Genomic DNA, 14,740 nt, shown 5'->3' with positions numbered 1-14,740 from the left:
GTCCAAGTAAAAGAAATGTTGACAACCAAAAGGATTGCTTTAGTAATATTCCATAGGATGTGAATAACAACATTCTGAAATGTCCTACACACCGATGTTCACTTGAGATTCATGGCAGACCCGAAGCAAGCTGTGCGCTTAGCAGTATTTAAATATAGTCGCCATCATTTGAGTGTGCAACATAGCATAATTTCATATAAAAGGTAATTTTTGTTTAATGGGTTGGTGGCTACGTGAAATATTAGGCCGTGGTTCAGGTATGCTGGTCCGGCGTTGTGGAAGGCTTTGTAAGCATGTGTGAAGAGCTTGAGCGTGACTCTTTTGTTGACTGAGAACCAGTGGAGTTCTCACAGGTGTTCAGAGATGTGGCTGCATGGGGGATGTTGAAGACCAGTCTGGCTGCTGCATTCTGAACATTCTGTAGTTTCTTGAGGAGTTTCTGGGTGACGCCTGCATAGAGTGTGTTGTCATAGTCGAGTCAACTGCTGGTGAGTGTGTGGGTGACTGTCTTTCTGGCCTCAGTGGGGATCCATCTGAAGGTCTTTCGAAGCAGGGGAAGAGTGTGGAAGCATGAGGAGACGAAGTTGATCTGGTGGTTCATCATGAGCGAAGAGTCCAGTATGATGCTGAGGTTTCGTGCGTAGTCTGTAGCTAGGTGGGGGGTTCCAAACGTGGCGGGCAACCCTTGTCTTTCTAAGCCAAGGTGTTGGGCCCCAGGATGAGGACTTCAGTCTTGCCTGAGGTAGGTTGGTTCGTTGTGTTCTACTTGTGAGGAAGGAACGGCTACAGTCCAGTGCTGTCCTGTGGTTTACGGCGTTGTGGAGTCTCATGCTTAGGGTGAGGTGGGAGAAAGTGTAGAAGGCGGGCGAGAGGTCCAGGAGGATGAGGGCTCCTGTTTCTCCATGGTCGAGGATGGAGCAGATGTCTTAGTTGGCAGCAAGGAGGGCTGTCTCAGTGCTGTGGTTGCTTCGGAAGCCGGAATGATAGGAGTCCAGGACATGGTTGGCTTCGATGAATTCGGGAGTTGGGCATCTGTCGGGTCAGCGGACGGTTTCTTCAGCAGGGGGTTGGTCTCGGCATGGTTCCAGTCATCAGGGAAGGCGGCTGTCTCAATGGAACAGTTGATGGTGCGGCGTAATTCGGGGCTATGGAGGTGTTGGCTCTGTGGAATATCTGGTGTGGGCAGGGGTCCGAGGTGCTCCAGAGTGAATGCTCTTCATGTCTTGAGAGTGTTGTCCATGGTGAGCGGGGTCCAGTTGAGCAGGATCTGTTGGGGGACGCCATCGTCATGTGTGGTAGTGGTGGGAGTGATGGGTAGGTCTTGGGTGTCGAAGCTGTTGTAGATCTCCTTGGTTTTGTGGTGGAAGTGGAAAACATCCTTTACCTCGCATGCGTTACTCGGCATGCCATTACCCCACATTTTTTACACCACAAAATCTTTTACAATGCAGGGCTTTACACCGCAAACTATTACAATGCAGTCCCCAAAGTAATGCCCCGATGGAGTTAGAATAGTAAACTGCGTTGTAATGGGGAATGCGTTGCAATGGATTGCGTGTAAAAACTGCGGGGTAAGGGCACGCGGAGTAAAAGTGTGTGGGGTAAAGTGTCCTATTTGGTGGAAGTAGGTGCAGAGTTTGTTGCAGAGGTCTTGGGAGGGTGGGGCTTCTGTGGTCGCGCTGTTGGGTTTGGCTAACTCCTTGATAGTGAAGAGTTCTTTGCTGTTCTGTGTGATAGCATGGATTCTGTCTTGGAGGGCCGTTTTCTTTGCAGTTTTGAGGAGGAGGTGATGTGCAGTGACGGCGGTTTTGAAGTCTGCATGGGCTTCCGGTGTTTTGTTGTTCCTCCATCTCTTCTCAAGCCACCTACAGGTGCGTCTAGACTCATGGAGGGCGGTGGTGAACCAACTGGCTTTCTTGGGGTGTTGCTTGCCGGGTGCTTTCTTGAGGGGCACCAGCGCATCGGAGCAGTTGGAGATCCATCGGTGGAAGTTGCGTGCTGCAGTATTGGCATCTGTGGATGTCAGCGGTGTGGTTGTGCTGAGGGTGGTGCTGAGATGTTCTCCTGTGACCTTGTTACAGTTACAGTGAGGGGCGGTGGGTGTGGTGGTGTTCAATGAGTTTGGTGAAGGAAAAATGAACACAGTGGTGGTTGGTTGGTGATGTATTAGCTGACGGAGAAGATGGGGTTGAGCGTTTGTCTTGCTGCGTGGGTCGGAGTGACTAGCTGCTTGAGTCCTATGTTAGTGAGGTGTTCTGGTCATTAGTTTTGTCCAAGTGGAATATGGCATATGGCAACATCACACAGTACAAAACATTTCTGAAAACAGTTGGCTTGTTGTCCCTCCAAACCATAAAACAGGCAGACAAACATTCTACACACTGTCCCATTCGTTCCTCTCAGAGGAGCAACCCATCTGGTGCTACCTCATTGCCCTATAGGCAGGGCCACTGAAATAATGTGTCAGGATAGAGCCAAATTATGCAGCAGGAGTGAGTAAACTATAGGGCAGAAAAGGCAAATTATGAGGCATAACTTCATTATTTAGTCAGGTCAAAAACTAAAATTAAGAACGCTATATTAAACATGTTAATGCTTAAACAACACATTTAAGTACAGTCAAGGACATCTCCTTGATAATCTCTTATAAAATCCCAAATGCGAGACCTACTGGCTATGCCAATGCTTGTTTAATATGGGGGAGCTAACCTTGCCACAGTGAAAAACAACTTCAGAGGGTTTTCACTGCCCGACATGTAAAACATTAAATATAGATGTCCTACATTTGCAATACTATGCACCCTGGTCTAAGGGCATTTAGAGCCTACTTTAGGGGTGACATATCTATGAAAAATGAAGGTTTGGACCTGGCAAAATGTTTAGTTTTCCAGGTCGAAATGGCAGATTAAAACTGCTCAACCAAGCTGCAGGGACAGAACTGGAGCCATGTTTTATAGTGCTACTTTAGTGCATGGGACAATGAGTGCTGCAGCCCACTAGAAGCATTTCATTTACAGGCCTTGGGTTCATGTAGTGCCATTTACAAGGGGGTTATACACACATCAAATGTGCCAATTAGGTATATGTCAATGAGACTTTTCGGCAAAGGCAACTTTTCTGTGTTTTTGCCGGTGTGACTAAGACACTTTTAGCATGTGCATAATCTTGAAGGAGTATTTCAGTCACACAGGAATGTGTGACAACAGTGGCTGATGAACTGTTCCTAACCGTATCAGTCAAGAAGACACCAAGGCTGCCACTAAATTCGTCCTCACAGGGAATTGCTTAGAGTGATGATATTTGGCACAACCTTGAGAATTTCACTTCTGCAGAAGTATTCTTTAAGAGCATCATGGATTGATCTTTTGGTAGAGTGTCTCGCAAATCGACTAGTCTCTCTTAAGTGTTTTTAGTGTCATTAAACCTGGGGGTGTGAAGAGGTTTGTTCATTCTTGTCTAGAGGGGTAAGTGCATATTTAACTAATGAGTCTGGATGATTATTATCCCCTTATATTTCTGGGGCCTGCTCAAAAGGCCCACCTAGCTCTTTTCTGGGACCTAAGTTCTGGAATGCTCTAGCTGAATCACTTAGAGGCTGCACCTCCTTATCCACCTTCTGCAAGTTAGTGGAAACTATGTTATTCTAGCTCCCCTTTGAGGCTGTAGAACATGCTCCTAAGCGCTGGTAAACCCTATGGGTAGCTACGCGCTATAAAATAACTCAATAATAATAATACTAATAACTCTCTGGAGAGTCGTGAGTTTTCACAGCAACTCTTTTGACTTGGCAGGTACCATGAATGCTGAGCTGTGCCTCTTTCTCAAATTTCCATGAAACGTAAAGGGATTGAGCTGGTATTATCACCCTGCATATTGGCACCATAATACTCAAAAGGCATTTCGATAAATGTTGCTTTACAGCAGCCTAAACAGCATGAGTGGGCTCATCCATAGTGTAGTTGGGTGGTAACTTAGAAACCTGGGAGGGCCTGCTCTGGATCCTGACGTGTTAATTCAAGTTCTTTATCTTTTAACTATTTTGTTGTTTGGTGTTGTGCTTTAACACATATTACATCACACACTTCTCTGAGGTGTGCCTTGTTCTCTGGCATATCTTCCAAAAGTGAAGTAAAGAACTTTGAGGAAACCCTCTAGGGACTCTTGTGGATCCGGTGAAACATTACTATGCAGCCACAATCAGGAAAGATTATACGTTCTTACCTATTAGTCAAGAAAGCATCTATGTACACCAGGATCAGTTAAAATGGGGCAATAGGTCAGCGGTAGATGTCTGAGAGGTTGCAATCAGACAGGGACACTCCTCCATGCCCTCTGTCCTAGGGTTCAACATTTCTAGGCGCAGGTGGACTAATGGATTTCTGCAGTTACAGGGGAGAAAGTAGTTCTAAACACATCACTGGTGGAGTCACATGGTGCTGAGCTAAGCTGAGCTACCGTCGGGGATCGAACCATGAGCCGTGCACCCCGGAGTCAGCCACCCTGGCCGCTGCACTACTCCGCTCCCGCTAAGGGGGTTGGTGTGCTTTAAGGCTCTGTTTGATTAAATGTATGGTACAAGTGGGGGGGGGGGGGGTATTTTTTATTTTCTTGTTGCTCCCCTGTTACTGTTCCTATGTTGCACTGGTCCATATAATTTCTTCTACCAGGGAACAAGGAAGTGATGAAGGATCTCAAGTCAGTAACTGTCTGCAGTTAAGCCAAAGAGATGCAGTCAGGATAACCATTTTATTGCAGGAAACACAATATCAACTCAGAGTTAAAAGTAGATGTCAGCATAATGTAGTCACCGACAATAACATTTTAATCCTCCTAAACGGGCTAAATTGAAACTGCTGTCTTACAGTCTTGCAGTTGGAGCAGTCTCTGCCTCTTCTGAACTTCACATGAACGTCATAACAAACAAAGCATCAGTACTTCTCTGAAATAGCAACTCAAGACCAGAGCAGTGGATGCTGCATGCATGACACATTGTAATTGTATATTATAAACTACCTTTGCCAGATATTATCCAGCAAACATGAGGAAACCCTTTCCATACATCCCTATTTTATCCTACCTTGTCAGAGGTCTCCAGTCATGAATGGTCCCACAAGCACCATGGTCTCGTCATCTTTTGTCATAATGTTGTCATGTCAAGGAAGAAATTCTAGTTTGTGTGAGGTGATGAAACTGGTACATGTTGACATCTGTGTACTGAAGTGTGGGTATAAACTTCCACATCCTTCATTGAGGTTCACAGTAATCCTTACCTTTAGGACTCCAGAACAGGGTTGGTTTGTATTGTACCGGCATCATTGGCAACTACATTTGTGGCTTTCAGCCCAAATATATGAGGAATGCTAGAGGGCCAAACTCCTCTGTGCATGTGCCATGAACCCCCCAGAATCTTCAAAGTATGTGTAAATTGAAACCAGGATCAATCCTAGCTTCACTCGGTAGAGATGTGCACATGTGGAGCAGATTATTGAATACACCCTTACACGTCACCTACTTAAGGTGATTTGTGCAGATTGACACTTATGTTATCTGTGTGGTGTAACATTCTAATAAACAAATGGGATTTAGAATGTAATCCTGAAATGTTTCATGATAAAAACTTAATAGTATCATTTAATGTGTGCGTACTAATGTTGAAGATTTTAATTTAAAAAAAAGTTCTCATTCATAATTATACAAATGATTTAAGAATCTAACACACAGTTTATGCAGGCATGACTTTAGATTCTTCTGTCAGTGCTTCTCACTCCTGATGTGGAGAAATGCCATACCATGAGGAGTGGGATAATCAAGATCATGAGGAGGTATTAGACTATTTAACCCAACTGATTATATTATCTTTGTCAGGTTGAATTGAATCAATTTGGGAAGCTGGCTTCAGATAGGTGACTTCTGCTTCCTGCAACAGATTGGTAAACATATTAATGGGTCTGAGGAAAAGATCATCAGAGGTACATTTAGGATCCAAGTGAAGAATATGATCTAGTTCATTAGGATAAAAGGGGGAACAACCTTTACAACGCAACTTTTACAACGCACTACCTTTACAACGCATTTTTTACAACGCATAATCCATTACAACGCATGACATTACAACGCATGACACTACAACGCATTTTTAAAAACTACCTTTACAACGCATTCCATTACAACGCATACTACCATTACAACGCATACCATTACAACGCATAATATTACACTACACTATCCAACACTTACCCTACTGTTGCACCCCCTGGAGTTAGAATAGTAATTTTTACCCCTATACTATCCAACACTTACCCTACTGTTGCACCCCCTGGAGTTAGAATAGTAATTTTTACCCCTATTCTATCCAACACTTACCCTACTGTTGCACCCCCTGGAGTTAGAATAGTAATTTTTACCCCTATACTATCCAACACTTACCCTACTGTTGCACCCCCTGGAGTTAGAATAGTAATTTTTACCCCTATACTATCCAACACTTACCCTACTGTTGCACCCCCTGGAGTTAGAATAGTAATTTTTACCCCTATACTATCCAACACTTACCCTACTGTTGCACCCCCTGGAGTTAGAATAGTAATTTTTACCCCTATTCTATCCAACACTTACCCTACTGTTGCACCCCCTGGAGTTAGAATAGTAATTTTTACCCCTATACTATCCAACACTTACCCTACTGATGCACCCCCTGGAGTTAGAATAGTAATTTTTACCCCTATACTATCCAACACTTACCCCACTGTTGCACCCCCTGGAGTTAGAATAGTAATTTTTACCCCTATACTATCCAACACTTACCCTAGTGTTGCACCCCCTGGAGTTAGAATAGTAATTTTTACCCCTATACTATCCAACACTTACCCTACTGTTGCACCCCCTGGAGTTAGAAAAGTAACTTTTACCCCTATACTATCTAATACTTACCTTAAATGCAATTTAATATTATGCGTTGTAATGGTATGCGTTGTAAAGGTAGTATGCGTTGTAATGGAAATGCGTTGTAAAGGTAGTTTTTAAAAATGCGTTGTAGTGTCATGCGTTGTAATGTCATGCGTTGTAATGGATTATGCTTTGTAAAAAATGCGTTGTAAGTGCATGCGTTGTAAAAGTGTGCGTTGTAACGTCATACATCCGGATAAAAGTGCTTAATGTAAAAATATAGGTAATTATTGGTCTCTTGATAATTTCTATTGGGAGATCATAGAACTTTTGTGTCAGAATGATGTATCTTGTATGAGGAGGAATGGTTTTCACTGGCAAGGCTGAAGCAAGGGCCTCCAGCTATCCAGCAGCCTGATGGATCACTGTCTAAACCACCCTCCATGGGCTTCATTTATGTCCATCTAATTTGTAAATCCCTGCCTGGCCTAAAGGGCTACTGTTGGTGAGGCACATGCACTTTTGGCAAAATTTAATGCCATCTTGGTACAGCCTGTTCAGTATTCTCTTTTGTTGTGCAGAATGAAATATCCAGCGCAACAGGTTTTCTCGGCAGAACAAAATAAAAATGTCCCCGACGTTCATGGAGTTTTCTGTATTCCTTCCTGAGACCGCCATGCCTTGAATGTTTTTCCTGTATAGGAAACACCTGTGGTGTAAACTTTGCTTTAATTATGGCAGAGCATCCACCACTTTAACCTGCTGGACATTTGTCAAATCATCCTCCGGGGGGCAAGGGTTTCCAATGGTGGAGTCTGCTGGGGCTCAGATGGGGCTCTATTTGAAAACTGATGGTTCCCTCGACTCTAAATGAGGTCGGGACCTTGTGTGTTAGTGGGTTGACCCCAGTTGCCACCCCCATCCAGATTCGTGAGGGACTCTGCTCCAGCAAACCTTATTAAGGTCCTGTGTCTGGTTTATATCAACTGAGAGTCAGGGCCTCCTTACTGCCATGCAGATTTTTAGGTGCTTATAATAGGCACTTGTAACATTGCTACTCACAAACCATCCTTACTTTAGGATTGCCAAGATTAATCTCAAAGAATCATACAAATGAACATTTTAGCCCAATAAATGTGTCAAAAATCGGGCTTTTCCAGCAAATGAAAGTATGGGGTGCTCTTTTCTAATGTAAAATGGCCACTTATTATCCATGAGAGTGAGAGAGAGCGTGTACAGGTGTGTATTATTCCATAAATCCCCCAAACTTACTGTATTTGCAATGTTGTACAGATGTTGGCAATTCCCCAGAAACGTTCATGGTAAGAGCGTGGAAGACAATACAAATATGGATGGGGTGAATAAAATAATACTTTGTATACATAATTAAAAAATGATAATACATTAGAACTGCTTAGACACAGACGTAAGTTATATATGGAGAACAAAAACATGCATAAACGTGAGTCTGTTTAATGATGGTCAAGTATTTGTAAATTATCCAGTGATTTTGGTATGCAGCCATACATCGTTGTTATGCTGAAAATCGAGGATTTCTGAATGGGCCAGTGTTGGACCACACAACATAGAACATTGCATTTCTTTATTCATGGTCATCTGATTCTGAAAATGTTTTAAACTGAATACACGTGTGTTCGCTCTAGGGAAGAACTTTATATCCCCCGTTGTTGTTTGATTTGTGCGCTCTGTGTATATGAGCTGTCTTTTTACTGTACTTCTATCATTCAGAAGTGAAACAGACCACTTGAATGTCTGCTTATATCTCACCCGTGTTGCATCCTAATAAAGCAGGATAGCTAGCCAGGGAGTTTTGATTTTGTTTAAGATAGAGGTTTTGTCTTTCCTTTCTTGATTGTTGGTAGCACAGAATCAGGCCCCCCTAGGTACTTGAAGTATACAGTGTGGGCCACTAAGATTGGTGAATTGTTCAATTGGTTACTTAGGGGTATATGTACTAGGAAGTGGCGGAGCACGGCGTTAGCCACCTTGGCTTAACGCTGCGCTCCCCCACTTCCAAAACGCAAGGTTGCACCCTATTTACAAGTATACGATGCAGCCCTGCTTTTCCCCCGGCAGTGGCGCTAATTTTAGCTGCCTAGCGCCAATGCAGACACCCTTGCACCATAGTGCAAGGGTGCCTGCGTTGTAGGGGAAGATTGTTTATGGGCAGGAAGGTACCCCTCCCTGCACATAAACAATCTGAAATTGTATTTTGAAACTTCTATTTGTGCTGCTCAATGCAGCACACATAGAAGTTGCAAAACATCATTTTTTTAAATTGATTGTTTATGTGCCGGAAGGGTCACCTTCCGGCACACAAACAATAAATGGCCTTTTGCTGTTTCTATGTGTGCTGCACAACACAGCACTCATAGAAACAGCAAAAACGAGGAGTTCCTCGTTGCACCTGTTTAATACCAGGTTTTCCCTGGTCTTAATTTTGGTGCTGCCTGGTATTTATGCTGCCCTTGTAAATATGGGGCTACGTCAAAATCAATAGGTGTTGCGGTGGATTGCCAACCACAACACCCATTGCCCACTCCTTTCACGCTAAGTATAGTGTGAAAGAGGGCCTTATTTACAAGGCAGCGTTAAGACACGTTAAGTGGCTTAACGCTGCCTTGTACAGAAGGCGAAACCCGTATCGCTACTGGAATGTCATTAAAAGTGATGTTCCTCTGGCGATAGGGGCTTGTAAATATGCCCCTTAGTTGTACATAAATACTCTTATCAGGTAGATCAGTGGCACTACAAAACACAAATTTTTGAGTTAGATGCTGTCAAGTAATTCATTTTACAACTTTATTATTAGCGACAACCTTTTTAGTGAGAACCTATGATGAAGTTGATTTTGATTAAGTGCAACTAAATGATAACACCCTTCTAAGAAAATGTTAACTAAAGGCATGCTAATAATTTAATTGATACATAATTTGTACTTTGACTTTCAGTACAATTTAGCATATATACTATTTAATCAGCAACCAGTTAAAAAGCTGAGGTTGGCCCAGGCCATCAGGTTGCCTATAATGCAGATACTAATGACAACTGTTTGCCTGTAGTCTAGGCTCATTGATATGGTGTAGCAGTGACATAGGTTTGATATGGACAGCTTGTCTGCCTTTAGTGACTTTAATGCGTGGACACGATTAGATTTTTTTTAACAACTTACTGTGAGGAGTTCAAAGCTTATAAGTACTCTTTGCCATCATTACTCAGCCTTGCCTTTGAATTGGTATATTCTTTTCAGCTAATTAATATAGACTTTTAGCCCGCCGTAGCGGGCTATAGCGGCTATTAAAGGCCAGCTCCAGCGTTATAGGCCCGAGCCGAGGGCGAGGGCCTTTAACAAGGGAGCGGAACTTTAATAGCCGGTATAGCCCAGCTACGAAGGGCTATAAGGCTATTAGAACATTCTGCCACTAGAGGGTAGAATGTTCTAACAAATAAAGCAAAGGCTTCAGGGAGCGCGAGGGGATTGAAATCCCCTCAGGCTTCCTGAAGCCTTTGTTCACAGCCACAGCTGTGAACAAAGAAACATTGGAATGTTGGAGCTCCGGGCTTATACCAGCCATGATAAGCTTGGGGCTACTCCATTGTTTTCAGTGGAGCTCCCAACATTCCAATGTTTTAATAAAGGTTAATGCCCTCAGCGGAAAACATTGCCCAGTATAAGGTGAGTGACAAGCACAAGTACAAATTCAAGTGGCGTTTGATAATTTATACCTGGCTGAGTGTCTCTAACCAAAACAAATGAAAACAGAACTAGAGGCCTTGTGTATCAAGGTTCACCCAATCCTGTCACTAAGTTGCAGAACAGGATATGGAGCACAAAAATATTGTTGGGCCAAAATAACGTGGACCAAAATATTGAGATGGTAAGCGCACATAGTTAAGTATAGATTTAGTATTCCTAACTCCACTTCTACGTAGCTTGAAGACATGTGTCGTCAAGGTAGAGATATTTGTGGCTGAGTGTAGTAAACCTATACTTCTCTACTTACCTTCACAATAATTTGGTCCACAATATTTTTGCCATGAAATTTTGGCCCCACGTTCTTCTGTAGTGGGTATTCTGGTGGAGTGCCCTGTGTCAAGGTGAAATGGCATTGGTCCACAAAGGCCCAAGCACCATAAAAAATGCATATTGACAATTCATGTTTATACACTGTTATTTATTGCTGTACGATTTGTTAAAAATTCTTACTGAATACTGAAATAAAATGTGTTTCCTTAAGCCACAAAAAGCTAACAAAATCATCCTAAATTCCTTCAAAGAAATTAAGTCTACAAATAATTTTTTTTTTCCTAATCATAATGGTCTTCAGAACCCATACCTACCTAAGTGAGTTCTGAAGATGCACACTGGACTCGTTTAGTAGCATTTTCTCTGTAAGGTTCATTGGTTCTCCCAAAGTCTCCTCAATTCCTTCCTTGACCTAGTATGTATGATCAAATGTGTATGAAATCTCCTACACCCACTTGTCTAATTCCAACATAAATTTGAATCAATTGGTCTTAACTTCCTCATCCTCAATGATGTCCAATATAGGTAAAAATATATTTTTTCTATGACAAGATGATGGACAGATCCAGTTGAATTTCGATATGGGTGACAATACAATATACAATATACTGTTGCTTGCACTCCCTCATTCACAGATCAATCCTTCTGACATTTTTTGAAGAATTTTCATGGAGTTGACATTTTTTGTTATGAAATGCAAAATAAACATAAACCAAGTCAGTTCTTTTAAGACCTACCTATAAATAGATCTACATTTGTTTGCATGTAAATCCATCCAATGTGCTCAAATATCTCATTTGAACAGTAATCATTATTAACTCAACTCATATGCTAGGTAAAATTAACCAGCCATGCAACCTTATAAATGCAGTGCTATAAACCATCCATTTACTACAGCACAGTGCATGAATGCGTTCTTTATATGCACTGAATACATAGGAGCACTGCATGCTATGCGCCATAAGCAGAAATCGGTGTTGTGTACAAAAGGAATGTTTACGGGAATATTTTGTGGTCGTACAGTACTAGTACACTAAGAAGACACTATGTACTTCCCTAGAGCCAATCAAATTACTCCAATCCTTTAATTCTGTGTTGCTGCAATTCTTTTTTCTTTTGTGCAGGACACAAAAATAGCTTCCCTTGAACGCAACATACGGGACCTTGAGGATGAAATACAGATGATAAAAACAAATGGAGTTCTAAATACCGAAGACCGCGAAGAGGAGATCAAACAAATGGAAGTCTACAAGAACCACTCAAAGTTCATGAAAAATAAGGTAGCGTATAGTGGCACTCATTTCTGGGGAGTTCAGTTCATGGACAACCAGGTAATATTGCAATGCTACATGTACACAAACATTTCTTCTGTATCATTCACTTTGTTACTGGCCACACAGAAATGAGACTTCCCTCTGAGGATAATGAAACCATTTTAAATAATTGATGTGATACCACTGAAAACAAACATTTGTGTAAATTAAACGGTGTGAGCAACAGCTACCACATAATTTAAATAATATTTGTAGCTGTTTTTGCTTGCTCCCATAATAATAATAATGCAGTTATTATTATTATCATCATCATTATTATTATTAATAATTATATTATCACCATCATCATAATACTAATTATCATTATTATTATTGTTATTAATACGAGTATTACTATTTTTAATAATATTCTTATTATAACAACATTTATAATATTACATATATCTGTGCTTACTATGTCATGAATTTAACATTGCGTAGTGAACAATTGAAATAAATAGTCCAGATACGTGATCAATGTTTGTCAAAGTTTACCAATATTAGATTAGATGAGATACCTTAAATACTGCACGGCAATATACCAAAAATTATCAAATAGACACTCTCTAACTTTATCTACTTTCTACTCATTCTTCTATTACGTTAGATTAGAAGTCATCTATATTTGATATCCCCTAAAATGTATTATAGTGGAAAGCAGGTGGTCTAAACAGATTTTGAACCCAACTTTTATTTTGTAACATTTATTAATATTCACCATGCCTGCATTTCTCCAAACTCCTGTTTACAAAACATTGATTTTGTGAATTGGTTATGAATTAGTTAGGTATACATATGTTAGTCCCTAGAGATGTGTTAGTTACTGATAATTTGAATGCATAGAACAGCGATTTCTAAAGTTTTGACTTCTGTGGACCTCCATTAAATCATTCCTGGAAGCGAAGGACCTTGGTCTGATTACAATTTGAATCTCAAAAACCATACAAAAACATACAGAAACAAGTATAGAGCAACAAACACACAAATTATGAAATATTTTATTCAATGTGCAAACATATATACAAATTCTAATTTTATAGGAAGGTTGGAGCTTTTCTACATTTGTTTTTTAATTGTAAAATGAAGTGATATTCTAGACTCTTGCAGATCATGTTGTCTTTTTTACTCCTAATGTATGCACTCTTTTGATCAATCTTTCGAATGAGGCCACATTTCATTAATTTTACATTCTGTTTGCAGAATTGTGCTGCTCCCATGAATCAAGCTAAGGATGGCAACTTCATTGTTAGCCTCCAGTCTCCAATTCCTTCATGATTACAGAACGTTTTAAAATGTTCAGTTATGTATTTTGCTACTTTGTTTAATCTATATATTTTATATTCTGCTAATAATATTTAATCCCTGAGTAGGTGTAGCGAACTCTCAGGAGTTTGTGGACCACAGGTTAAAAAACCCTGGCATAGAAGTAAACATTTATTATTGACAACACACAAACACACCCTCCTCCCCTGACTGTTTTATTGCAATTTCCAGGCAGTTGAGCCTGGCTGTTTATTTTGTCTTTATTTGTTAGTGGTCAGAGCTCTGACCTTGCTACCTACCGGATTGTGTTAGCAGCAAATGGTTTGACTGCCATAACAGTGAGGTGAAGTAGAATCAAAGGTCACTCACCTCCTTCTTAATGCTGATAAAATAGATAAGTCATCATTTATTGACTTTTAAAAACCAGTTGCTAGAGATATATAGGTGAGGAACCAGTTAATGTAGTAGTGTGAAGTGCTGCCAAAAACGGTTGTGAAATATATCCAACACAACATGAAAATGAGATCCCATCTATGGATTTAAAAACTATATTCTGCATGCAATGTAATCTTATTTGTTTCATGAGTATGTCCTGCAGCACATCTCAAATCTCTCAGTATTTCCAACATAAAGAGCATTCCAATAGTCTAACGTTGAAGGCACCAAAGAACTGACCACTGCCTTCTGCAGATCTGAAGGGAGGAAAGGAAGGATTGTCTGCAGCACTTTGAGGCCTGAGAGCTGGTTTGATCCTTAAAAAAGCAGTTGGAATTGAAGATAATTCCAAGATTTCTTGCTTTGGCCACTGGAGTAGGAAGGGAACCAAGGACTAGTGGCACCAGGTATCATCCCAGAAAGAGATATCTAGTCTGAAGAGGAGAACCTGCGTTTTTTTCAGAATTCAATTTCAAACAGTGGGAAGACATCCAGTTGAAGATTGCAGTCATGCAGTTGCTAAATTGTGTCGCCACCTCCTCAATGGTATTGTTAATAGGGAAAATGATTTGGGTGTTGTCAGTGTAGGACACGGTGACAAAGCCAAATGACCTTATACGACTCAGGAGAGGGACTACATATATTTTAAAGAGGGTAGGGCTCGAAGATGAGCCCTGAAGGACACCACAAGGCAGCGAGAAGGGCTTTGAAATAAAGTCTCCTAGGTTCACCAATTGTTCCCTATCATCCAGGAAGGAGCAGAGAAGTTGAAGGACTGAGACTTGAACACCTATCT

At 41.1% G+C, this 14,740-nt stretch overlaps 1 protein-coding gene across 4 annotated transcripts in view; it reads left to right on the top strand.

Annotated features, from left to right (window-relative positions):
• ERC2 (ELKS/RAB6-interacting/CAST family member 2) overlaps positions 1 to 14,740 on the top strand; it is a 2,271,945-nt gene that overhangs the window by 641,848 nt on the left and 1,615,357 nt on the right. For all 4 annotated transcript variants that reach the window (XM_085624647.1, XM_085624646.1, XM_085624648.1 and 1 more), the window contains one exon: positions 12,058 to 12,213. In XM_085624647.1, coding sequence (XP_085480773.1) covers positions 12,058 to 12,213 — 156 coding nt within the window. The remainder of the gene's footprint in view (positions 1 to 12,057; positions 12,214 to 14,740) is intronic.

The sequence above is a fragment of the Triturus cristatus genome, chromosome 9, assembly GCF_964204655.1.
Source record: "Triturus cristatus chromosome 9, aTriCri1.1, whole genome shotgun sequence".
Lineage (NCBI taxonomy): Eukaryota > Metazoa > Chordata > Amphibia > Caudata > Salamandridae > Triturus > Triturus cristatus.
Note: the sequence above shows the minus strand (reverse complement) of the source record. Positions and strands in the feature narration are given on the sequence as shown.